Source organism: Phalacrocorax aristotelis, chromosome 13, assembly GCF_949628215.1.
Source record: "Phalacrocorax aristotelis chromosome 13, bGulAri2.1, whole genome shotgun sequence".
Lineage (NCBI taxonomy): Eukaryota > Metazoa > Chordata > Aves > Suliformes > Phalacrocoracidae > Phalacrocorax > Phalacrocorax aristotelis.
In genome coordinates, this window is record NC_134288.1 from 17,795,676 (window position 1) to 17,819,626 (window position 23,951).

The window sequence follows — 23,951 nt, forward strand, 5'->3', positions numbered from 1 at the left end:
CCTCCATGATCAGGACCTTCTAGAAAGGCCACTTGGGTGGATCTAGGCTCTCTCCAAGAAGAGCAGAAACTGAACAATGCTTAAATTGAGAAGGGCAGAGAGCTATGCCTTGCAGGCCAGACACACCTATGACTCAGCCTTATACAACTCTTCATCTCTGGCCATGCTGTTTTCTTGTTTTCTTAAAAATTACCCCAAAATAAAAAAAAGTTTGTATGTATTGAATGTGTGGTCTGCCCAAAAGCTAAACAAATCTTTCAGTAACAGAAAAGTTTCCCTGCCCTCAGGGTAAAGTAACCAGATGTGTTTTGGTACTGTACCCAAGTCAATCAGACTTGGGTTTTTTTTTTCAGGTCTTAATACCCTGTTTCTACTTTTACTTACCTTTGGAAGCATCGTTTGACTTAAACCTTATCAGAGTCTTTTAAGCCACCAACAGGAGAAATGCCACAAAGTGGTGGTTTTTTTTTTTTTTTTTTCAGGTTGCATTTCTGGGTGGGGAAGGAAAAGCTTTATTAATCAATGTACTATTTTCTGAATGTCTCTTGTGTATGCTGTGGTTCTTGATATTTACTGTTGATTTGTACATGCATTTGGACTGAAAAATGAGTCTTGGCAACAGCATCTGAAAATTATTTTCCAATGTAGACATTGCTGTAAGTCACTGAGAAATAAACTCACACAGCAGAGTTTTGCCTGCACCTGTTAATGACACTTTTTCCTCCTGAGATCTAGCAATGGGTATCAGTATATGTTTTGTTTTGGTGCTGCAGCTGAGCCACTAATTAGTTGGGTAACAAAGCCTCATTCCAGAAGCTTGCTGTGATCTTGCATTATATGCCCTGTGAAACATCCTCTTACTCATGCCACGTTACGTATGTATTCCCATTTGAATCTGAAAGCAGAGACATTCCTGGTAGAGTTACTGAAAACTCTGTGGAGTGGGGATGGTGCAAGTTGCATTATATTTAATTTTTTGTAAAGTAGCTCTCAAAATGAAAACCCTTTTAAATGAAGGCCAATGGGAATATTCTGTTGTTTTGACATTCATATGTCTTAGTACTGGGGAAGGAAGGAGGGAAGAGGGGCATAGGAGGATATATGGGCTCTCATACATCTCCAGTAAAGTCTGGGGGTGTAGCTTTTATTTGTCACCTCTCACCCTGCAACAAACATGCACCACCAAAACTTGCATTGGGTTTAATCTGGATGTGAAATGATCAAAAGCTCTGTTTCAGAGCAGAAAGGACTGCAGATGGAACCCTCTGCTTGTAGAAATGCTTTTCTTATAAGGGAAGACCCTTTTTCCCTGACTTCAAGCCTAACACCTTAAGCTTCACTCGTGCAGTGAAGGAGACATACTTTCTATACTGAACTGGGTATAAAATCTGGTTTTGCCCTCGTATGGGAAGTGCTGTACTGAGAGATGGCATATTCATAGTGGAGTATGGAAGAAATTGCTTCTACTCTCTTCTTGTTAACCCACACAAATGGCATCTAGCAGATAGATTCACTTCATTTACTTTTGCTGGATTTACTTGCTTGCCTTTCCTCACTGCCAATAACTTGCATAAATAATTACGCACATAAGTTTTTCTTTTCTCCCAAAGGACTGTACAAGGAAAACCCCTTCCTATTCCAGCATATTGCATAGTTTCTCAGATAATAGCCTAAATCTCCAAAGCAAATGATATTTGTGACTAAATTTTCTAGAAAAATACAAGTCAAATTGTGTTGATGCTTGATTGTTGCAGCAGCTCGCAGCTCAGAGCGCAGCTTTTGATTGGCAAGATGAGCACTTCTATGGCATTTGGGACAACCATCACCCAGCTTTTAGAGATGCAGCAGCTGAGCTGGGAGCAGGGTTAGTGGTGATGCATTTTCCAAGTGGGAATTAATTCCCACTTGGAATTTTTCAGCACATGAGAACTGCGGCTGCATGTGTCTGCTGTGCTTTAAGTTTTGTGAAATGCATTGGCATCCTACCAAGTAGATTCTCCAGACCACTTCTGCACAGAACCAGCAGGCTCCTCCTCTTTGACAGCCTGTTTGCCGAAGTTGTTTACAGAAAAAAGAAGTTGTGTGGTGATAACTCGGGGTTTTTCTATTTTCGAAGATAGACCACTCAAAATAATAGCTGCTTTTTTCTTTGATTTGAAGAATAACAAAACAAATCCAGCTGATCTGCCCAAACTTCCCTGAGAGGCAAGCTTTCAATCTAGACCTAGTTTGTAAGAAATCCAAATGTAGATCACTCTTCCACTTCTAAATGTATACTTTCTTTAAATAGGCCACTAGTATTCTGGGCTCTAACAAAAGTTCCTTCAACTCCTTTATAGATTATGCCACGAGGAGCTTGGGCCTGTTGCAGAACAGCTTTGTTGGCCAGTTTGGCAGAAGACTTTGGGTTTTTTTGCCAACCTAAACATCAGTCTGAATTCTGTCCTTCGTGTGAGAGACAAAGAGAAAGCCTGTATTCTCTTTTCAGAGCTTCAGTTAGCACCCCGTACTGGGATCTAAGGGTACCATACGGCCAGACCACTCTTGTGATTTCTGCCTGCTTTGAGCGTGTGCTGGCCTGGCTCACAAGGGTTTGTGGAGTAGGAGAAGAAAACCTTAAGGGAGAATAGGAAAGGAAAGTCTGGGGCATTTTTGGATACGTACCTACTGCCAGTCTTGCTCTTACAAATGAAAACTTACTTGAATAGGTGTTACACATGCAGGTGTCTTTAGGCAGTGGCCCATCAGTGTGTCTCTGTGCTTTTGATGGAAGTGGTGTTTCATAGCTTAGTCTTGTGATAAGCTGTACTAACCTTGAAACTGGTGCTTATTATGCTTTTAACGGGTAGGGGAAACCTAACAACAATCACACTGTTAAAATGGCATGGGCATTTCCACCTGTGTTCAGTGCGGGGGAGAAATCTCATGATTAACAGTGAGTCCAATCCAGTTGACCAGAACTGTGGTGGGGTTTGCTTTGTTTTGGTTTTTGTTTTAATTAATGCAAGTCTGGATTCACAGGCTTAGTAGTGGGATTCAGATGGATCTATCCACCAAGACCCCTTCTGGCTTGGTGGTATTTAATACAGGGAGCAACTGGACAGAAGGGGAGTGCTTAGGGCACAGCCTTGGCAGTGGGAGAAAGGAATGCAGATCCTCTGGGGCTGAAGACTGAATTGGGTTCAGCTCTTATATGCTCTGCCTGAATCTTTATGTTCCTCTAAGAACATAAACCAGGAAGTGTCCTCCTTAAACAGCTGACAGAAAAATGCAGCAGGGTGAGGGAAATGGTAGAAGTCTCAAGTATTTCATCCCTCCACAGGTTTGGTGGTTATGACAAAATAATATCTCACTGGGGATCCACGCTCAATGCTGTCAAGGCTGAGGTGCCTCTAAAAGCTGATGGCATGGGAGGTTCAGCCTAGGAAGCTTGAGCTCTGATAAACTGTAAGCCCCTTCAAGATCATATGAGTTTTGGGCCTGAAGAACACTGAAGTCCTGCAACAGTGCTAAGGCAAGCTAAAGGAGGGTTGTGTGCTGCATTCACATTGGCCTTAACAATGATGGCATTGTGCCGTGCATTTAATGCCAGTGTTGTCATTAGTCACCTCCAAAGGCTGACATGTTTGGCAATACAGAAATAGAATGGGGACAAAAAAGATGATCAGACGTGTGGGGCCACTTTCATTTCTTTTTTTAATAGAATTTTTCAGTCTTGAAAAGGTGTTAATGGCTAATACTGCACAGGTATATAGATGTTCGCTGTGGGGAATGTAGAAAGGAAATTATTAGCTACCATTTCTCTCAGTGTAGCCACAGAGGCCCCCCCATGTCAAAGTGCTTGTCCCACAATTTAAATAGTGAAACTTCTGCATACTTTTGACCTACGCGGAGATTTTGTGTCAATGATTTCAGGAAGTGACTAAGTAAAACCATGTGACAATTAAAGGCAATAGTCTGCTTGCAACGTCTGGTGCATGACAGATCTAAGCCATGGATTGCCTCAAATTTGAGTATGTGTTTGGGGAAAGCCTACCATATTTGACTTATTTCCTGTGCTTTTCCCCTGAATATCCCCTACTGGCTTCTGTCAATGTCAAGATGCTGGGAGAGATGGATTCATAGATCTGCCTCTGTAGGATGTTTTGTTTGCTGTAAAAATGTGGAACAAGATGACAGATCATGCCCAAAGAGCTTACAACCAAGAGATAATAAATGCTCTAGAGCAGACTTCAGCCTTTCCTTTGCCCTTCACTTTGCTCTCTCAACCTGTTATCTTGCAGTAACAGGGAGTCTGTGCTTGCTGGGAGGGCAGCTGTGTCTTGCTAGAGGGCTTTAGTAATTGTCAAAGGGGCAAAACAGATTTAGCTTGTTATTCCTGTCCCTTTCTTCCAAAGTGTCATTTTGCATTACTTGCATTGCTATATGAAAAGCTAAAAATGAAAAATCTGAGGAATGGATCCCTGTGACTCTTCTTAAGAAATGCCATGGATGGGAGTAATTTGTTTCTATCAGTAAACATAGCAGGCCTTGGCCAAAAGGCTCTTACTGTCAGAAACTGGATTTATTTTCTGCATAGTGAGACAATACAGATGGTGGTTAATGGGACTCTGTGGAACTGGCCTGTTTGATGAACCCCAGCTGGGTGACATAGGTTAATTGGCTAAATTAACCAGTATTAGGCGAGCTCACAGAGCGTTACCTTCCTGCTGAGGAGGACAGTGGTGTGTTGCACTGCAGGACGCTGTTGAGAATTGTCTCTGTGCAACGTGAGAAGCTAGAGAGAATGGGAGCTCTGCTTCTCAACTTTTGCTAGAGAGCAGAAGTTCATTTCCTTGTAACTGATTAGTCCTCCTTATCGTTTGGATCTTTTCAGGCTTCTAGTGGTTGCATGTTGTACAGCTAAATGCAGCCAACTTTATCCTACTGTCTGGTCATTATATTCATATCTAGGAGATTACAGATTTGTTATAAAGAATTCACTTTTTTTCCAAAATGCCAGTACTTAAGTGGAAAAACAGACCTTCTTTTGGTGACACAAGGCATATGAGTAGGGAGCAAAAGTAATGTGTAGAAAAAACAAACTTGCTTTACTTTAAATATATTTTCCCTCTCCTTGTTAGCTGAGTTGCATTTTGGGAAACACTTCATCCAAGTTTCCTTAGACTGCTTTGCAAAGGAGTTGGGAAATTAATGGCTGTGATGGGAATTCTTTAGAGCAGGACTTGTCAAACTCTTGTAGACCATGGCCAGTATCCCCTGGGGCTGTGACTGGACTCATCCATGACTGTATGAACCACATAACCTGCCATATACCACTGCACAAGCTCCCTCTGCCAGCCAAAGGAGCTGTTTATTAATATCTGAAGGATAGTGAAGGTGGCTTAGTGGCTTTTCCAGGAGGTGTGTGCTCTGCAGGAGGGAAATTAATGACCGTTTTCCTTTATTGCATGTATTATATTTCCTTCCAATCTGGTCTGGTGTATGTCTCGTTGTCTGTCCAGTGGCTGTCAGCAGGCAGCCTCTACTGTACTTGCCAGCACTGGTGTCTGTGTAGGACACTGCAGAAGGATGGAGAGCACTTCAGACTTCTGGCCTGATGAACCCTTCTTCCAAAGACTGTGGCACAGGCCTTTGTCTAAAGGTGTTGAGAATTCTGTGTAAAATATGCAACCTTTTCACCTACCTCTTTCTCTGCTGGTGCAATCAAAGATAGGCAGTCTGTCTGTCCTTCTCTTCCCTGTGTTGTTCATTAAATGTCACAGTTCAAATCCTAACAGCTGTTCCTGATGCTAAACATTTCTGTGCTTTCTGGTCTTACTGACACTTAGGTCTCTGTGTGTTCTGCTACAGCCCCTTTGACACAGGGAACCTGTTTTTGTCACCTGGAACGACTGCCAAGTTTTCTCTGGGTAGCAGGAAGAGCTCGTTATACAGCTGGACCCCACCAAATACTCCCAGCTTCAGAGAGAAATACTACCTGGTGAGTATGCCGAGGAAAGTGAAATGCAAAGCACGGACCTAGGACTTGCTTTTTGGGTTAGATTAGGCCATTGAAGAACACACTCAGAAATCTGAAAATGTAGAACTCCAGGGCCTTTGCAGTTTATTTTGGGGCTTCATTGTATTTTTCTTCTAACCCCTATTCTTTTGAGTTCTATTTTAGATTTTGTAAAAAAACAACCAAACAAAACAAACAAAACCCCTGCCAAATATTCCTCTTGGCAGGCAGAATGGTAAGGGTGTGGGCATCTGCTCTAATAGTCTACGGTGGAAATCAAACTAGGAACCAGTCTGTCTCAGCAGCTGTGGAGCAGAATGGCATCTTAGAGGTGCTGTATGAACCAAGCCTTCCTCTTCCTCAGCCCCACTTTTTGCCAAGTGTAGCCCAGGGGAATACAAAACCCTGCCCTCTTTCTCATTCAAGAAGGTTTTGTTTTAATGGTTGTTTTATATGATCCTGTTAATTTTGCCATAGGTCTCAAATACTAATAACATCATATATGTTCCTCTAACATCACCTCTAAGTCAGGTTTGGCATTGCCTCACCAAGGCAGCAGAATATGCACTCTTCTCCAGAAAGGTTTATTGTTTGTACATGGTATGTTGGGCTCTTGAAAATGAAAATTTCCTCTAACCACTACATTCGCATCCTGCCCGGAGCAGACGTGACATGGAAGCTGCTTGCCAAGGTTCTTTTTCCAGCAACAACTTTTTAGTTGTCTTGGTCACTTTCATCTGAAAGATCTAAAGCGCGGTTACTACTGCTCTGCTTAATCCATTCAGTAGGCTGTCACCACTCCTTTTTCAACAGTTTCTTTTGCCCAGGCTATGCTGGCCTGGCTCCCTTGTGCAGAAAAGCCCTGTGCTTTCGATCGGTTTGGGTGCGTATGTTTCCAAGAACAGGAAACCATAGTTCTCTATCGTAGGTGGTATCTCATGCTTTTCAGCTGTATACATGCTCATTATGAATCTATTTGCTGCAGTCTGTTTTGCAACAAAGGCAGAACCAAGGGGATGTAAGTGATGAAGCTCAGCCTCCCAGCATATTGAGCTACTTGGCTGCCTGTGACTTTGATGTACATGGGAGGAACAAGCCTCACAATCCTGCAGAGACAAGTGAGGCAGACTCGTTCAGCTCTGAGGACCAGAAAGGGACAGAATCCAGAAATACAACTCCAGCTCTAGACCATAGGATGTTGCCATTGGTGATTATTCAAGACACTTGTGCAGAAGAGCAACAGCATCCTCTTCCAAATCACACAACTCTAGATATCCTGAAGAAGACTCCGTGTGTGGATGAATTTCCAAGTAACCCATCCAGTGTTCTGAGTAGTCACCAAGGTAGAGATCCTTTCAACCAGACCAGAAATCGCCGTCTGGCAGAGCAAGAAGACATTAGCCAGAAAAGCTTGAATGCTGCAAATGACCTAAAACTAGATGGACGTACAAAGTCAATTGATAAGACTCTCCAAGAAGTGTTAAATTTGCTGAAGTCACGTGATGTGAGGCAAGCCCGACTGGAGAAACTGGAATATCAGGTTTCATCTCTGAGGGATAAATTAAAGGTATGGTAGTGTTTTACTCTTGGTAGCTGGTGTGGCTTCCGCTGTTACTCCTAAAATCATAGAAGTTCCATGACCCTGTGGTGGATTTGATGTAATGATGTATCGATGGCATATTCCTGAAAAGTAAGTTCGGCCACCAGAGGTTGGGCACTACTTGGAAAAGGCAGCCTTGAGAGCTTGCTACCCAAGAGCACCATGTTGCACAGCATCTCTCAGAGACGGCCTTCAAATGCTGTGCGCAGATCAATAATCTGGAAAAAGAAATTAAGAAACTATATGCAAAGTGGTATCTAGTCTGGGCTAAGCACAATCTGAGCTGTATGTCAGAGCTCTGCATTTTGGTTTGCTGCTAACTTTTTGACATTTTTCAGATGTAGTTTACCTTGAGATGACTGTATCAGTCCATCAAACCTAATGTTTCTCCAGGATCACCTAGCTTTTGCAGGCAGTTTGGTCTGTCAGACAAGTCTCATAATGCTGAAAACATACATTTCTTTAGAGGAAAGGTCCTAGAGAAGAGCTTTATACAAGCAGTGGGTTTTATTGCAAATTTGGTAGCATTGCAGTACATGGGGCCAGTGTGCAGACTTGGGAGATATGATACTCTAAGACTTCATCTAAGGTCTGGAATAATAAATGGCGTTAATAAAACTGCACTGACTTTCTATTCCAGTGCAACCACTTTAAAAATAGAAATTGAAAAAAAAAAAAAAACCAAACCAAAAAACCAAAAGCTCTCAAAGCAGCCTTTCCAGGGGGGAGAAAGTTAGCAGCCCCTTGAAGTCCACTATCATATCAAAGTTCTTGGATACTGTGCTGGAACGCAACAGACCCCTGAGATTGCTACTTCTATATCTGAAACAGGGAATAGGTGAAAATGGCACTAATGGCAGAAGATGCAGAGGAAATCAGCTCTCATACCAACCTTAACAGGCATGGAAGTCCAAAGAGGAATACAGGCAGATTAAAACATTGAAGTGTATTTCGAATTTAAATAGCAACATTATTTTGGGATCAGTCCTGCACCAAGAGCTAACTTTACTGATGTGTTAAGAATGAAGTCAGAAAAGCAAATTGATTTGTTATTAAGAGTGATTTGCAAAACAGCAAAATGGCTTCATAACTACAAATAATATTTTTTCCTTCCATTCCATCAATAGCTGAAGACACTTCATCGCAGACATTCATCTATGGAAAGTTTAATGGTAGAGACAGTACTGGAAAGTTTTGACTTTTTAAATGCTGACTGTAGTGCTGATGAGCTTTCGTTATTTGGAAGCGTAAGAACCACCAGTACCGGGTATGTATCTGCAGCACTTCATTACAGGGGACAAGGGAGGGCTGATCCCAGGAACGCTTAGCGGTACCCTGGCCTTGGCTAAGTAATAACTGTGCAGGGCTGCTGTTGGTATGAACACCCAGGATAGAAACCCAGTGTTCTGAATGCTCAGAGAGTCATAATTCAGAGTACCTACCAGATCGAAATGGCAGGAAACCTAAACTGAACTTACAGAAAACATTGCAGACGGATACCCGCAGGGTATGATGGAGGGCCTGATATGTAGGACTGCTAGAAATGGGATTACCCGGATGATGCTGAACAAGTCCTGCACTAGCGAGGGAGAGACCTACGAGAAACTTAGAGCTCTTCTACCTGCTCTTTCTTTTGAATTCAGTTTTGTGTTTTGCAGGTTGCGTAGCGCTGAGACTTATGTTCCAGAGCTACGAGCCTGATGCAGGGACACTTACTACCCTCCCAGTATCATCGAGTTGGGAGAACACCAAGGGATTTGTCTGTTATATGTGCTGCTTTTGCAGTTCACCCGCTGCAAATGAGCCAGCCACGCAACTCTCATTACCTGGAAGCATCTTTTACTAGTATCGATTCTCCAGAATGGGATTTTGTGGGATCAACTGATCTGGTATTACTATCCCGGAATAAGTTTTAGAAATAAAGTCCTCATGTTTTTAAGTGCTTAAATGCGATAAAAATGCTGTTATCTGTTAGGATGCGACCTGGTTTGTACTTCTGCAACTTGCTTGAAGGCTGCTATTGAAACTGCACACCTTCATGTTTATTTGGTGATGAGACTTTTAACTCTTCTTCCCCTCGTCTCAACAGCACGTACAATGACAACACGCTTCAGTCCCTCAGCTGTGACATGAGAACAGAAACAAGAGATGTAACTACTGGTGATGACAGCTTAGACACACTTTTGATAACTCATCTGAAACTGTGCAAAGGTCTTTTGCAGGTAAGGAATGGCCTATGGGTTTCCAGGCCACTGCCTGTGACTGTTGGTTCTGATTACAGACAAAAGTGAACGTGTAGCTGGTTCTTTTATGAAAGCAGAAAGAATAGAAATTGAGTCAAAAAAATGCATGGTATGCTTGTCATACAAATAAATGCGCAGAATATGTCATACTAAACTCTGCTGCTTTTTTTCAGTCTCTGAGTTTTGCTGAAGCTTTAAGTAATACCTTTGTGCCCAAAGCAGGCTGCTAATACAGCAAGGTTTGGGTTGAATTGTGTATCGATAACAGGTGATCAATTTTTTTAATGAATGAAAAACTGCTACTACAGGAAAGAAACTGCTAGCATGCAGGGCAAGAAGGATCTCCTACCTCCCTTTGAGACCTCATTCCTCAATTAATTTTGGTTACAGTGTGCTCAAACACGTTACTGTCCTCAAAGTATTTCCTCTGCTGAGGCTGGACGGCAGAGGACAGTGTAACTGTTAGTAGTGATCTGCTACGCAGCTGTCAAAGGACAGGGGCACAGAAGAACATCAAGTGCCAGACAGCCTGTTTCAGAATAATGGGATTTACTCATCCTGCTCTGCTGAGCAGCTTTGCACCCAGAAATAACCCGTTCATGCTGTGATGGGAAAAGAGGCCTCTTGAGAGCAGCTGGTGTTTTCTCACAGTTTCTAGAAGTTTGATTCTAAGAAACAAATCCTCATCCATCTCGAGCTTGATACTGCCTTTGTTTCAGCTACTAACGTAAGCGTGTTGCATTTCAGAAACTGAGGTCACCAAATGTAGCCCAGGTTGTCCAGAAGAGCATTTTGGAAGAAGTATCAGAGCAGACGCGAGTCCTGGGGGATGTCTTGAATATGTCTGCTGAAGAAAGTGAGTAACTGCATTATTCCAAGGCATGCCAGAGATGTGAGGTACAGGTAACTCTGGGCTTCCCCAGACACCTCAAGGTTTTGTTCTAAATTCCTTAACAAACATTCACATCACTAACGCAGCTCTTATATCTAGATTCTCAGAAAAAACAGGGCTCATGGTTTGTTTGGGTTTTTTCCCCTGCAAGGAAGGAAAAGTTTTGAAGAAGTTTGGCTCAAAGAAATAGTAGCTGAACATGTCTTAGAAATGCCTTAGAAACAGGGGTGGTATAGATGATGGAGGCAGCAGTCAAAGAACAGCAGAATAGCCTTAATAAAGTCCTATTTTGTATCTATGCTTTAACTTAGTAAGCAAACAGCCCAACTTCTGTACGCATTTGCAAGGAAAGTTTGGTGTGCAGTTTTTCCCATTGCAGGCCTTCCCCCTATAAAGTCTTCTGTCGACTGTTGGATACGACAAAATGATAGAGGCACAAGGAAAGACTCTGAAGGCTTTTGTTCTCATCTTGGTAAATATAGTGGCAAGAATGCAAACGTTAGTTGGAAGCATGTGCTGACAGATTTTATCCCGAAGGATGTGAGAATAAACTGTTCCCTGGAGCAAGGCTCCGAAGGGCCTTTGGGACAATGTGATGAGGAAAGTGTAGGAGTCTCAAATGCAGAACACAAGTTCAAGACCTCTGTAGGTAAGAGTGAGAAATGAGATAGGGTTTAAATGCTAGCAAGAAACCACAGGGTATTGCTTCAAGTGCTCTTCTGAAGGGTTTGATGAAAGAAAGCCTGCCCCAGCCTATGCACCGAGGTTCAGAGTTCTCCATGTGCGAAGGTACGTATGGCAGGATCTCTACAATGCTTGGGAGCGGCACCTCTCTTGCTGGTAGAGGTGGAAAGAGTTAAACTTACGTGAAGTTCTGAGACTTGGCTCAGATATTGGGGTAAAATGAATAATGAGAGGCAGGAGAGCTGCTAGGCATCTCATTCAGGTCTCATAATGACAGTTTAGGAGCTCAACCCAAGCTTGGTGATATCAGTGCTTGCAGATGTTAAAATACTGGCAGCAAATCTCCAGCTTTGAACAAAGCCTTCTATATAATGCAGATACAAGTTATGCTGACACGTCTCTGGATATGCCATCTGGTGCTTCATTTCTCATGTAAAATCCAAAATCTGCTAGAGCTCACTAACTTTTGAAAATGTGTTTGGTTTTTTTTTTTTTTTCCTTCTAGTTATTCAGAAGGCTAAAAAGAAGAAGCACTATCTGAAAATCTGGAGTGATCTTGCAGAGCCTGGCAGCATCTTGTTTGCTTCAGCAGAAAGATTCCGTCGTGCAATAAAATACACACTGACGCTCAAAGTGAAGGAAAAATACCCCGGTCAGTTAGAAGCAGGTACCAGTCCGTTCCTTGAAGACAAGGCCACTCTGGTTTCATTTTATTGCATGGCTAAAAATTGTCCTTGTGCATTTTAAAAGTAAACGAAAACTCTTACTTACCTGCTTTAAGCAGCTTCCACCTAACCAATCTTTCATTTTCTCATTTGTTCTTTTCTATGTTGCTTTTAGTATTGCAGAGGTTGCTAGAGCAGATCATCACCTGTGACGGGTTGCTCCCCTCTCTGTACCCCCAAACGGAACCGATTACTTTATTCCAATTTTATAGCTACCTGGAGAAACACCCCATCGCCAGCCTCGAGAAACACGCCGGGAAACTCGCTAAAGAAGGTAATGGCAGCACTTGGCTCCTTCACTTGAACTCCCGAGCCCAGCAGCTGGCTGTTGCTCACCAGGTTACTACTCAATGCGCCTTCAGAGCAGAGAGCAGCCCAACCGTTGCACTGACAACTTCTTTGCATTTTCATTCCCCTTATGGCCATGTAACTTTAATTAGAACAGGAAAGACATGCCTGACTCAGATCTAGCTGGGTAGAAACAAGAGAGAGGTGAGAAGGATGGGTTTCTCTTAAGTGCGTGCCCTAAAAACTGGGTTCTGTGATATTCTGAAGTTGAAGCAGAAACAAAGTTGGCAGCAATCTACAGCTGGATTCAAGGACTGAGTAAATGTCTGTAGCTTTGTGTGGCTACAGCGGCTGTAATCAGACACAGATAATAACAACAAAACTTCAGAGGTTACTGACGTGCATTTTCTAGCACGAGGTAGCCCGTGGCATGGCTGAAGCCTATCCCAACATATGAAAGTACTTTAGTCTGTATAAAAAAAGAATTATTTTCAAAATACCTCTGACTGGCTGCATCTCGAGTCTTGTTTTGATGCAGATGACTCATCTGGTGGGGAACTAAGAACTCTTGTGCATTGCTAGTTGGCAAAAAGGACCTGGAATATTCTTCAAATGGAAACTGTCAATCCAGTGCCTGATTTCTTATTTTTATGAAAGATAGAGGGTTTTCTCTTTGGCCAGTTCAGTGAGATCTTTCAGGGGTGTTTAAAAGTGTTTTGCTTGATCATGTTTTCCTTGTTGTAGGCCCAGACTGCTTGTCCTAGCGTCCAAAGGTGCCGGAGTCCTTCTGCACTGTATGTTGTACACAAAGGGCCAGGGCTTCGCGGCACCCTGTGGACTAGCAATCTCTGCTGCACTTGTCAGACAGCCCTGGCATGGAGAGAGTGAAACAATGACAGGGGAAGAAGACAGGATGGTCAAAGGGGCAGTTGTACTGGTTTGCTTCCTGCCACGCTTGGCTTGCTTCTTAGCCAGGTGCACCGGCGGCTAAAGGAGACTGATTTAGAGGGGAGTTGGTCTTCTCTTGATAATGTCTTCATTTGTCAGTTGGTGCAGTTGGGTTCTTTCACTTGCAGTAATGCTAATTGAGGAGCTACAATGCCCCGGACGGCTGAAGACTCTTAAAAAGCTGAGAGGAAAGCGACTGAACAAACTCCAGCCTCTGCCACAGACTTTACGGCTCCTTGGGGTTTTACAGCTAGACGACAACCACCGTGTCAGCAAAGCAGCCACATCCTGCCTCTCCCGGGCAGCAGCAAACAAGAGCTTTAGGGAAAAGGTAAACGCTGCCGTTCTTACTGGCTTTTCTAAATAGATGCTGAAACACATGGAGCTTGTTTTACCCCAGAACAGCACTATTGTCCTCTCCGCGCTTCATTAATCTATTAACTAGATCCTAAACTACATCAGTGCTCGAGTGATTTTATTGAACTGCAGATAGGTAAAACAGTGCTTGTCAGTCTGAATTCGAGTGCTTGATTACGCTTAAGTTTATAAAGCCTTTCCTCTTTTTTCCTCCTCCTTTTTCATTCAGGCTCTCCTTTTTTACACCGACGTTTTAGCTGACTGTGATGCAACGCTTCAGCAGGCTGCGTGTTTGGCTCTTAAGAACCTCAGGGTAAGTATTCACAGCTCTGCTCTTGCTGTGCATGTCTGGCCAAGATTGCTAGGTGCAAAATGTATCTAGTGTGGGGTTTCGGTGGTTTATTATTATTATTATTGTTATTGATTATTATTAAGCTGGGAGGGTTACTTTTTCAGCTTCAGCTTGGAATTAATGAATTCTTTGGCTGCCAAAGTTCCAAACTGTTAATGCTATTATTCAAAAGGCAGCAGGCAGAGGGAACCGTAGGCATCTTGGAGTGTCTCCGTTTGATCTGACAGGCGCAGTACAAGGGCAGAAAGGATGTTTTCTAACTTCTACAGCATTGTCAGTGGTGAAGGACAACAGACACTGTCTGACTGGGGACATCCAGCATGCAGAGAAATGAGCTACAGTCAGCTACATATGGAGTCAGTTCCAAAGCTTTCACTATAGAAATTCAAAGTTAAATCAGTTTATCTCTTTAAAAATAGCTGATTTTAGTCAGAAAATAAAAGGAATATTTTTCTTGCTATTGTAAGAAACTGTCAGAAGAGATGTAAAGCTCTCCAGCAGCCACAAGTCTGTAATAAGTTAGTTGAGCACAGGGGATTATTGTGAGTAGCTTCTACAAACATGTGGTCACAAGATAGACCCAACAAGTCAGTCTTACTCTCTAAGTCAGATTTGCAAAGCAACTGTTGCCCTTGCGCAGCCGGCATTACCTCTTGCAGTGAAGGTCCTGACTGGTTTATGCTAATTTAATGATGCTGCAGCAGTGACCTGTACCCTAGGACTTCTATACTTTTTCCTGAAACTGGAGAGAAAGTAGCAGAGGTGAGCTGAGGCTCAGAAAAACGAACTGTGAGCTGATATGGTGGGGGAGAAAAGAAATGTCACCATAGAATTCAGATGCGAGAAGAGATGGGAGGTAGTCGGTATGCGTTTACTGTGCAAAAAATGTTCATCAAATCACTTGCTGAAAAGCTACTGTTGCGAACGTTTCTTGTCTCAAACAGGGTGTTGAGAGCATCGAGCAGGTTGCCCACCTGTGCCAGTCTGAAAGAGAGGAAGTCAGGAATGCAGCCAGGGAGACAACGCTATCCTTTGGTAAGCCTTTTGTACTCCACTTTTTTCAGCAGCTACGTTTTGATGTGAAATAGTGCAGAACCAGAACAGGCCCAAGGTTCAGCCTGAACATGTCCAGGACAATGGCAGTACTTCACGAACAGCTATTTCGTACCACTAAGATAAATTTTGTACCACGTATAATACCAAAGGCTCCTGTTAGTCTGTGGAACCGGACCAAGGTGATTACTGTAGGATAAAGTGCTTTAAGAAGCACTGAACTTTTTAAAAAGGTGGCAGATAAGTACTGAAAGTGCTGAGGGTGCCGCTGGAGTACTTCTTAATAGTAATGCTGGTATTGGCAATTTTCTCCTCCTAGATCTTGTAAAAAGGACATTTGAACCTGGCAGGTCACAGTAAAGCCTCTTCTAGCTCTGAGATGAGCTAAGCTGATTTAAAGATCTTTTATATATATCAGAGCAACAGACTCCTCTGGTCTGGTAATCTTTTCTATCCACCTACACACTGACTAGGTACTTCTAATTTTGATGTTCATATTCTTATTCAAATGTTTCTACTCTGAGCACTGGAGGGGTGAAGAGCACAACGTGGTGCTATACTGGTTCATGACCTGTTACTTCACCTGAATTCAGTAGCTCCGCAGTGGAGTCGAGCTGCTAATGACATGTCAGGTGCTCCCCAGTTGCTGCTGGCCTGTATTTGCTGAGGGCAAAGGAGACCGGCCCGGGCTAAATGCCTCGGATGCAGAGCTGCTAGAGAGGGTGTCCAGTTTATCCAGGAGACAGCAATTTCCCTGTTCTGTTCTTCCCAAAACCACTTTGCTTCATGCTTGGCTCTGGGGATCTCCAGACTTGCTTCACAGAAACGCTCAGATTCACACGTTACAGAACAGGTTTTCCAGCTGTGGTGCTCCAAAACGTGACTCACATGGAAAGGTTTACAGAGGGCTGCGTCTCCACGGTGGCTTCTAGCAGTCTTTGGAAAACTGTTATTCCCTTAGAGGTGGGTTTGTCACTGTTGGGAGTTCTTGTTAGCTCTGAACACGTCACAACAGAAGGATTTCTAGCAGTCGTGTGTCTGGGGGTGTTTCTAACCGCTTTCTTTTCCTCAGCATGGGCTGTATTTTCTCTTTGTCCGTAGGTGAAAAAGGGCGGCAAGCCTTTGAGAAAATGGACAGGATTTGCTGTGAATTAAGAGAAACTGTACAACAAGAGGCTGAAATTGAAATCACAGTGTTTTAGTAGTGGCATACGAGCAGCTGAATCGCATCGTCCTCGCAGCCATGTGTGGGTCCCTGAGGATGTTTTGCTGTAGACGTGCTGCGCGCTGATGGAGGGCAGGCTGGTTTCCGACGGGGGGGTGCAGTCCGCGCTGCTCAGGCTGGAGCACATTGTCTGTCTCTCAGCACATGATGAAATATCTCTTAGAATGTGGAACCAGGTTGTCACTGGAGTTAATCCCCATCTCACTGGAATCACCTGCCCCTGCTCAAACTGTAATTCAAATATGATTGATTTGCCCATAAAGTATTTCATTAATTTGGTATTTCTTGGAGAGAAATGACGTCTCCAGCAGTCCGGCTAGAAACTAGCAGCCAACAGACCATTTACATCAAACACCACACACACACATCAGCAAGAATCGCGCAGTGTTGCTTGGGTTCCTTTTCTTGTACAGTTTAGTTGCGGAAAGAAAGTTTGTTACTGCAAAAGCCCATTTCTTCATAATCACTGCAACTTAGGACAGGTTCAAGCAGGGCCTGACAAGGCTCAGTACAGGGTGTATCTCCTCAGCAGTTTACAACAGGAAGGTACGTAGCGCATTTGCCAGGCGCAGGTCTGACTGACATAGGGCCAGCTCTGAGTAAGGCGTGTTATGTTTTGTTTGGTGTTTTTTTTTTTTTAAATTTATTCATTTAGTCATAGATCAAGACTTGGCCTAATCATACAGCCAGTGGCAGGCTCCCTGCTCACTTAATAGCTGTTCAGTGGAGGGGCGCTGTGACGAGAAGCCTGGCTTCAGGTAAAATACTTGAAAGGGTTGGGCTTGTGTGTGTATATGTGTATAGGTTTTTTTATATTACTTTTCTGTGCCATATTTATTTGTTGGATTTCATACTGTTTTCTAAAATTTTAATAAAACATTTGAGACACGTTCCTGGAGGTGCTTCATACTGATGTGCTGGTAGCAGTGGGGCCAGGGGCAAGGCAAGCCCCGTGACTGCCACGGCTGTGCTGGCGCTGCCGTATGTCGGGTACCCCCTTGGGGAAAGTCCAGGCTTGTACTGTTGAACCAGGCTCAGCTGCGGCTCCAGGGCTGGTGTTTGGTTTGGAAAGGCGCAGCTTGCTGACAGCGTTGGGGCCGCGACAGAGGAGCTCTGAGTAGCAGGACCATGGTGTGAGGTCACCGGCTCTGCAGCACAGTCACCCTTAACAGGCTGCTCTGGGGTACCGTAACTCTGCTTTTAACTTATTTATGGACTTATTTAAAGCAGGGGAAAGAAGTTGTTCTACTTTGGTAAATTCTCTGCTTCCCCAGGCCCCGTCCCCTCCCCTAGAAGGGGGAAGGCAAATAGCTGATGTGCAAGAGACAGGGCAGCCCAGCCCAGGTTTTGCCTGAGCGCAGCTCTAAGCTCTGTAAGGTGCTGATGGTTTCTGAGGTGCAGCACATGAAAACCCAGTGCAGCTGTTCTAATGCCACTACTAACAATTCTCCCTCAAGCACATCTCCTCCCCTTGTAGCTTGCCTTAAAAACAGAAACAAAAAGGTACGTACTGTCCACATTTTTGGATTAACGACTGGCTGTGGCTGCTGTAGCACAACCGGGGGCGCCGCTGCACCCCTCCCTGCCGCAGCGGCAGCTCGAGGCACCACTGAAACTCTTGCAACCACCATGCTTGAGCATTACTACGCTTTTTCTATTGTGCCAATTCCTGGGCCCAGATAGTTAAAATTGAACTGGTGGAAGTGAAAGAGACATGGCAGGAGGTGCATGTGTCAGGGAGAGACAGGCTACCAGTCCCCTCACTCCCTGTTAGTGGAGCCCTGACCTACCACTGGGTTCTCCCAGTAACACTCAAATCACTTTCCTCTACCCCAAAACCCACCCTGTGTCACGCTTGAGCCACCACATGAGTCAGAGGGGGAGCGGGTGGCTCCGGCCCCGAGAAGGCAGGAAGCAATAACACACATGTGCATTCTTTAAAAAAAGGATTTTATTGTTTCAACTGAAATGAGAACTGAAAACTTGTATGGGAAATTGAAAAACTGTACAATTTTACTATAACCTGTGAGGTCGTTGCAGCGGCTTACACAAAAGACAAGATACCTCAAAATGTATTATACCAAAACATTTAGCTTTTTTGGTTTCTTTTTTTTATTATTTTTTTAAAAAAAAGTTTATTCTATGGCAATCTGTAAAAAAGAAAGACCTGATGAGTAAATATTTGCTTAAGGCATATAGCAGAGCAGCTCACTAACTTTCTAACAAGTTTAACATGGATATTCGTCCATTTTCCAAGAATAGGTTAACCAATACACCCACTTTGAAACGCTACTGTATATACACACCCGAACTACTACATACAGATACAGGACATCAAAACAAAAATGTTTACAGTTCAGTATGATAAGCCTTATACACACCTCCCTGGGCTCGTGGGATACCCCACTGTCCGTCCCAGGACAGCCTCGCTTCTGGGCTTGGAACAGGCCAAGGAAATGGCGAAACACGTGGGCAGAAAGGGGACGTTCAGAGCTTTGGCATCTGCAGCGTTGCAGAATTTCATCTCCAGAAGAAGGAGAATTAATAATTCTCTTGATTTGCAAGGGAATTATTCTGGGTTCAAACAAAGGATGCTTTGCTCTCCTGTCAAGCCTAAAATTTAAAATATTCCCTCTTGGGAACAGCATAGAGGTATTTTTTGTTTCTCGGTTTTTAAAGGGGGCGCCCTCAGGAGCCTGTATTGCTTCAGGTCGAAGCGTGCCACGGGGGTCCGGCCAGCGCGGCCTTGCCCCCCCTCCCCCGGTGCAGCGTGGAGGCAGCACAGCAAGTCACTCCGCGAAATCACTGAGCTGTGGCTCGCCTCGAGTGGCCGGAGGCGAGGTGTGAATATGGCTTACGGAACTCTCTGGAATGTCTGTACTACACTTACTCGGCTGAAATGAACCATGCTAAACAACCGGGGTACGCAGAAAGGCGATAGGAAGTCATGCCAAGGATTAGGCGAGTACATGTTATCCAATAAACACCACATCGGTCCATCGCTGAACGAGGGTACCTTCAGCAACACCCTTTGAACCACAGCCACTTAATGATCAGTTCATGCAAATATAATTTGGGCACGTCAGGAAGCAGAAATATAAGTTCTTTCACCTTTCAAGCACATGGTATTTAATCAGGACACTAGAAGACTTTACATGCATTTTAATACAAAGGGGGTACAAACGTTGCCTTGGAACAATATCCTACCAGATGATGGAGAGAGTAGCGGGGACAAAGCAATCACATACCGTATCTTAAATACACAGATGAGCCATTATATATTACCATTTTTCTATACTCATTTTTCATGTTTCCGATAATATAACTAAATATTGACCGACTACAACATTCCTCCTTTCAAGTACTGGTCTGACCAACAGTCTCACAGGTGAAGAATCGATTCCCAGTACTACCTGAGGATTTATTATTGTACTTTTGGAAAAGCCCTTGATGCAAGCTTAACGAAACACGAACCAGAAGCGACTCCCACCCCCGCCCTGTTCACCAACGTATCACTGAAGGAAAAGAGCCAGACCCACAGCCAGCCTTGCAAAAATAAATATGGAGTGGAGAGAGGCTTACACGAGATCCTCCACAGCGATGCCTGCACTGAGAATGGTGGTGAGGTGCTATAAAGCTAGGAAGGCTTTAAAACAAAAAGAACCGATTAGTAAGACTTGCACATCAGCTGTCACGGGTTAGTTCCATCGCTACAACTCGCAGCAGGGAGTTTACTCCTATCCCCTGCCCCATGGCACGAGCAGAGAAGTCTTTGCTGTCGTTGTCTGAACTATCAATAATTTGGTGCTAACGAGGAACGGCGTCGCCAGAGCCTGTCCAGCGCAACGCCCGCTTCAGTCCCAGTTCTACCAGCGCGCCCAAATCCTTATTTACAAGCACTTTCCACCGTTCCAGCCCCGGGCACGGCCCCCGGGCGGACGGCGCGGACGCAGCGTGGCAGGACAGAACCACCACCTCCCGTGGCTGACGCCCGAAGAGCCACAAGCCTGCCCGCAGAGGTGCCAGGCTCGCCCTCTCACACCACCACGTCCGGTAAATACTGAAGAGCGTATCTTCAAGCCAAGCTAAAGCCAGTATTTTAAATCTTTGCTTTAAAAAAAGCAGAACACACAAACGCTTGCATCATAAGCCAACTGGTACGTTCACAGACCAACACGTCTTCTGTTGAGCTCTGTATGTCCTAAGGAAGCTGCCGCAGCAATAATTGCTCTGGATTTACTGAAATGCTTTCCCGCGCTCTGCCTGCGGTGCCCCGAGCGCGTCGCCTCGCTGGCCCTCGCAGGAAGCTCGTCCTGGTGGAGCAGGTGTAGAGTGAAACTGCATTTTACATTCCAAATGATGAGGTTTCGGAACTGGTCCTTCCGAATGCCAGCTGCACGGCTGCAAAATGCTGGTGGACACGTTTGGGTTGAATTTCCCTTCCTGTTTCTCTCCCTCCCCTCCACCTCTCCTGACCCAGAATAGAAAAGTAAAAACGGCTTTACAAAGGATGGTGCAATGTAAATAGGCATATGTGCAAGTAGAGTGCAACAAAAGTCAACGAGGAGATACACTTATTTAAAAAAAGGAAAACAAAAAAAAAAAAGAACTCGACATGTTGGGATACCCTGAGCAAATGCAGAAGCCTGTTTCTATAGACACATGTGAAACAATAAGCTCTTTAAGAACAGCTATGCCAAGATTAAATATATCAATACCACAGGCACTGCCCACAACTCAGTCTTTAATGATGAAGCGAGTTTAAAAAAAAAAAAATCCAAACCCAAAACCCAAAAAGCCAACCACAAACACCTCTCCCCAGCGCCCTCCCTTCCAAAGTTTACATTCGTCAGGTATGTGGGTTTCTTTTTCTTTTTTTTTTTGGGAACTCATCAATAAGTCATGTATTTGGTTACAACACTTGGAGAGTACAAGCGAGTTTCACTTGTGCCTAGTTATTCTGAAACACAAAAGAAAAAGAACTGGCTTTTTAAAAAAGGCTAAAAACAACAATGTGTTGTAATTCTATTATTTAGTTAAAAAAAAAAAAAAAGAAAAAGAAGGAAAACAGACTATTTGGCATTTTCTCTGCTTACTCCTGAATATTTTAAGGCCCTGAGATTAGAATATTATGTTCTTGGGACCACAGGGCTGGATAAACCCTAGTGCATCAATTCTCTCTTTAAGCCCTAACCAAAGTTCCAGCCTTTCAACCTAAGGTCTACCTCCACTGAGACAAGGCTCACGTGCCTCCGTTAGCTTTCTTTCAGAGAAGCTTATTACAAACCGATCAAATCATTGGTGTTTTCTGCAGGCTTGATCTTGCTGGCACGTCCATCAATGAAAACACACCCTGTAACAGAGATAAGCTCCTGCCGTGAGGAAAGTGAACATGCATATATTCACTAGAAATGGCTTCCAAGTTGTCATCATGTTCTCGTCATCCTCTTCTGAGTTTTCTGACTTCATCGACTCTTCTTTGTGGGGCGAGAGATGCAGGTTTTCACCAACAGTTCTCCTCCGAGTTTCAGTGTCTTGACTACTGCTTAAGGACAAAGAAACACACGCTCAGTGCTGGTTCTCCATTTAGGAGGGAAGCCACGCGCGGCCTCGGCCCCTGACCGCCACAGACAAAGCTGGAAACCTCCCGCTATCAGGAGCTGCGGCAGACAACGGACCAAAGCCTATCACTAATTATTACAGTTCCGGCTGTTAACTTGCAGGTTTAGAACAGTACTTGTCATCAAAAGCCGTGTCTGGGAGTTTCCTGTGCCCTTTAAAGAATAAGGAGGCTTAGTCTGAAACACCACCTGCTCCCATTGCTTACATCAGATCTGCCACCTGCACTGAGGCAAGTCGTGCCCTCGCACCAATCAAGCCTACCTCTGGGTCAGGAGAACATTAAAGTTCTAAAATCAAACACCCGCCCAAAAAGTCAGAAGACGATGGAACTGCTCACGCAGCCGTAACTTCGGAGGAGTGGCTAAATGCACCGCGATAGCTTCTAGCGATGGAACTGACGATCTCTCTGCCTTTAACACCCTCTAAACGTGGTTTTCTTTCTAGATACTAGACCTCCCTGACACCCAGAGAGCCTTCTCAGCTGAGCAGGAACGTTTCTATCTACTGTGCAACTTCTTCCAGCTGAACTTAGAAAGCAGCGCACCATCACGCTGCGAGAACCGCTGGGGCGGCAATCAGCAGGGAGATGCTTTGCCGGGGGATCTCCTGGGCATCTGCCGACAGCTCAAGTATAGAAGAACTCGGGAATCTTCCATCCCAGACACTAGAACATCTGGACAGGAAAATAAGTGTGCTTAAGACTTCTGCTGCTTCTTCCCTGACCTCGGCCAGCACAACACCTAGTTCCCACCCCTCCGTTTCCTCCAGCCTCGCACTGTCCTGGGTCCGTGCACACCAGACTGCTCCCCTTCTCTCTACCCCTTCCCCCTCCTACCCAGCAAGTTCCACGGTCCCCCCTTCCAGCCTCACGGTCCCAGACACGAGGCCAAGAGTGACGGTCACAAAGGAGGCCCGGTCCTGCAGCGACGGTCCTGGCACGGAACGAGGGAGCTCAGGATCCAGATCCTGGCCTTTCCTGGAACGCCTGAAGCGTCGCATGAGGCAGGACTCAACTCTTGCAAGGCAGAAGGCAGATGCCTGGTCAGCCTCTACAGTCAGTGCAGACAGGCAGCTCCAGAGGATGACAACTCCAACCTCAGACAGGGACTATAATAGATGTAATTAATTGAGTCTCTGAGCTCTTTAGAGCTGGACATGTCTCATGCTCATTTAAACTACACTGTGTAAAGTATTTCCACGAAATTGTTTATTCACTGAGAAATTCAGATTTATGTAGCTAATGAGAAGACACAAGGCACCAGCTTTAAGCCGTGCTCTCCATGAGGCGTAGAAAGCATTAGCGGGCATCTCACATCCCAGGCAAATACTCTGGTAACAGAGCTATATCGTCACCGCGGGAAGAGAGAGGGCGGTGCTACCACTGCAACACTTCCTTCTTTTGTAGCTAAGGTTCCATTTGTGTCCATTCCGATTTCCAAGATTTCCTTTCTTTTTAGTAAAGATGTCTGGAATTTGAGTATTTCACTTCCAGAATCTCCCCGATGAATTAAGGAAAATCCTGATCAAAACACCGGTTCATGTTGAGCAGGGAAATGCTCCCATTCCCTCTCCTGGCCTCCAGCAGAATTTGGAGGGAGGCAACAGGTCCAGCTCACGGGCTCAGCCTCTCTGCTCTGCTGTGTGAAATTAAGGGAGGTTTATTTTGAAGACAGACTATTGGAAAGACATCTCGCTCATCTCCAGTTCCCAGCGTCGTGCCCTCCCCTGCTGGTTCAGCTATATTAGGTACATCACGCCTGCCAGCTGCATCTGTTGAAAAGGCTCTGGAGTTCTGGGGACAACACTAAAACCTGGGATTTTATTCCAGTACTCCTATGGGAAGCCAAAGATGTCTCCTTAGAGACAATCTGGTGGGGGAACATTCCATTTTCCCTTGATTATGCCTGGTGGGTGCAGGGTTTTTTATTTTTATTTGTTCATTTTGATTGTTTTGGTTCCAT

General features: G+C 44.5%; 2 protein-coding genes across 21 annotated transcripts in view; one reads left to right on the forward strand and one right to left on the reverse strand.

Moving 5' to 3' along the window:
* The window catches only part of RIPOR3 (RIPOR family member 3), a 57,418-nt gene extending 40,158 nt beyond the window's left edge, over positions 1 to 17,260 (forward strand). For all 15 annotated transcript variants that reach the window (XM_075109023.1, XM_075109018.1, XM_075109024.1 and 12 more), the window contains 11 exons: positions 5,854 to 5,983; positions 6,987 to 7,568; positions 8,729 to 8,868; positions 9,691 to 9,823; positions 10,592 to 10,700; positions 11,926 to 12,087; positions 12,261 to 12,419; positions 13,510 to 13,712; positions 13,968 to 14,051; positions 15,035 to 15,125; positions 16,245 to 17,260. In XM_075109023.1, coding sequence (XP_074965124.1) covers positions 5,854 to 5,983; positions 6,987 to 7,568; positions 8,729 to 8,868; positions 9,691 to 9,823; positions 10,592 to 10,700; positions 11,926 to 12,087; positions 12,261 to 12,419; positions 13,510 to 13,712; positions 13,968 to 14,051; positions 15,035 to 15,125; positions 16,245 to 16,345 — 1,894 coding nt within the window. In that variant the 3' untranslated portion in view covers positions 16,346 to 17,260. The remainder of the gene's footprint in view (positions 1 to 5,853; positions 5,984 to 6,986; positions 7,569 to 8,728; positions 8,869 to 9,690; positions 9,824 to 10,591; positions 10,701 to 11,925; positions 12,088 to 12,260; positions 12,420 to 13,509; positions 13,713 to 13,967; positions 14,052 to 15,034; positions 15,126 to 16,244) is intronic.
* A 1,041-nt stretch (positions 17,261 to 18,301) lies between these two features.
* The window catches only part of PTPN1 (protein tyrosine phosphatase non-receptor type 1), a 45,491-nt gene continuing 39,841 nt past the window's right edge, over positions 18,302 to 23,951 (reverse strand). For 4 of the 6 annotated variants that reach the window (XM_075109032.1, XM_075109027.1, XM_075109029.1 and 1 more), the window contains one exon: positions 18,302 to 21,913. In XM_075109032.1, coding sequence (XP_074965133.1) covers positions 21,706 to 21,913 — 208 coding nt within the window. In that variant the 3' untranslated portion in view covers positions 18,302 to 21,705. Of the gene's footprint in view, positions 21,914 to 22,825; positions 23,098 to 23,951 lie in introns of all 6 variants that reach the window. The other 2 variants (XR_012663048.1, XM_075109028.1) reach the window with 2 other exon arrangements.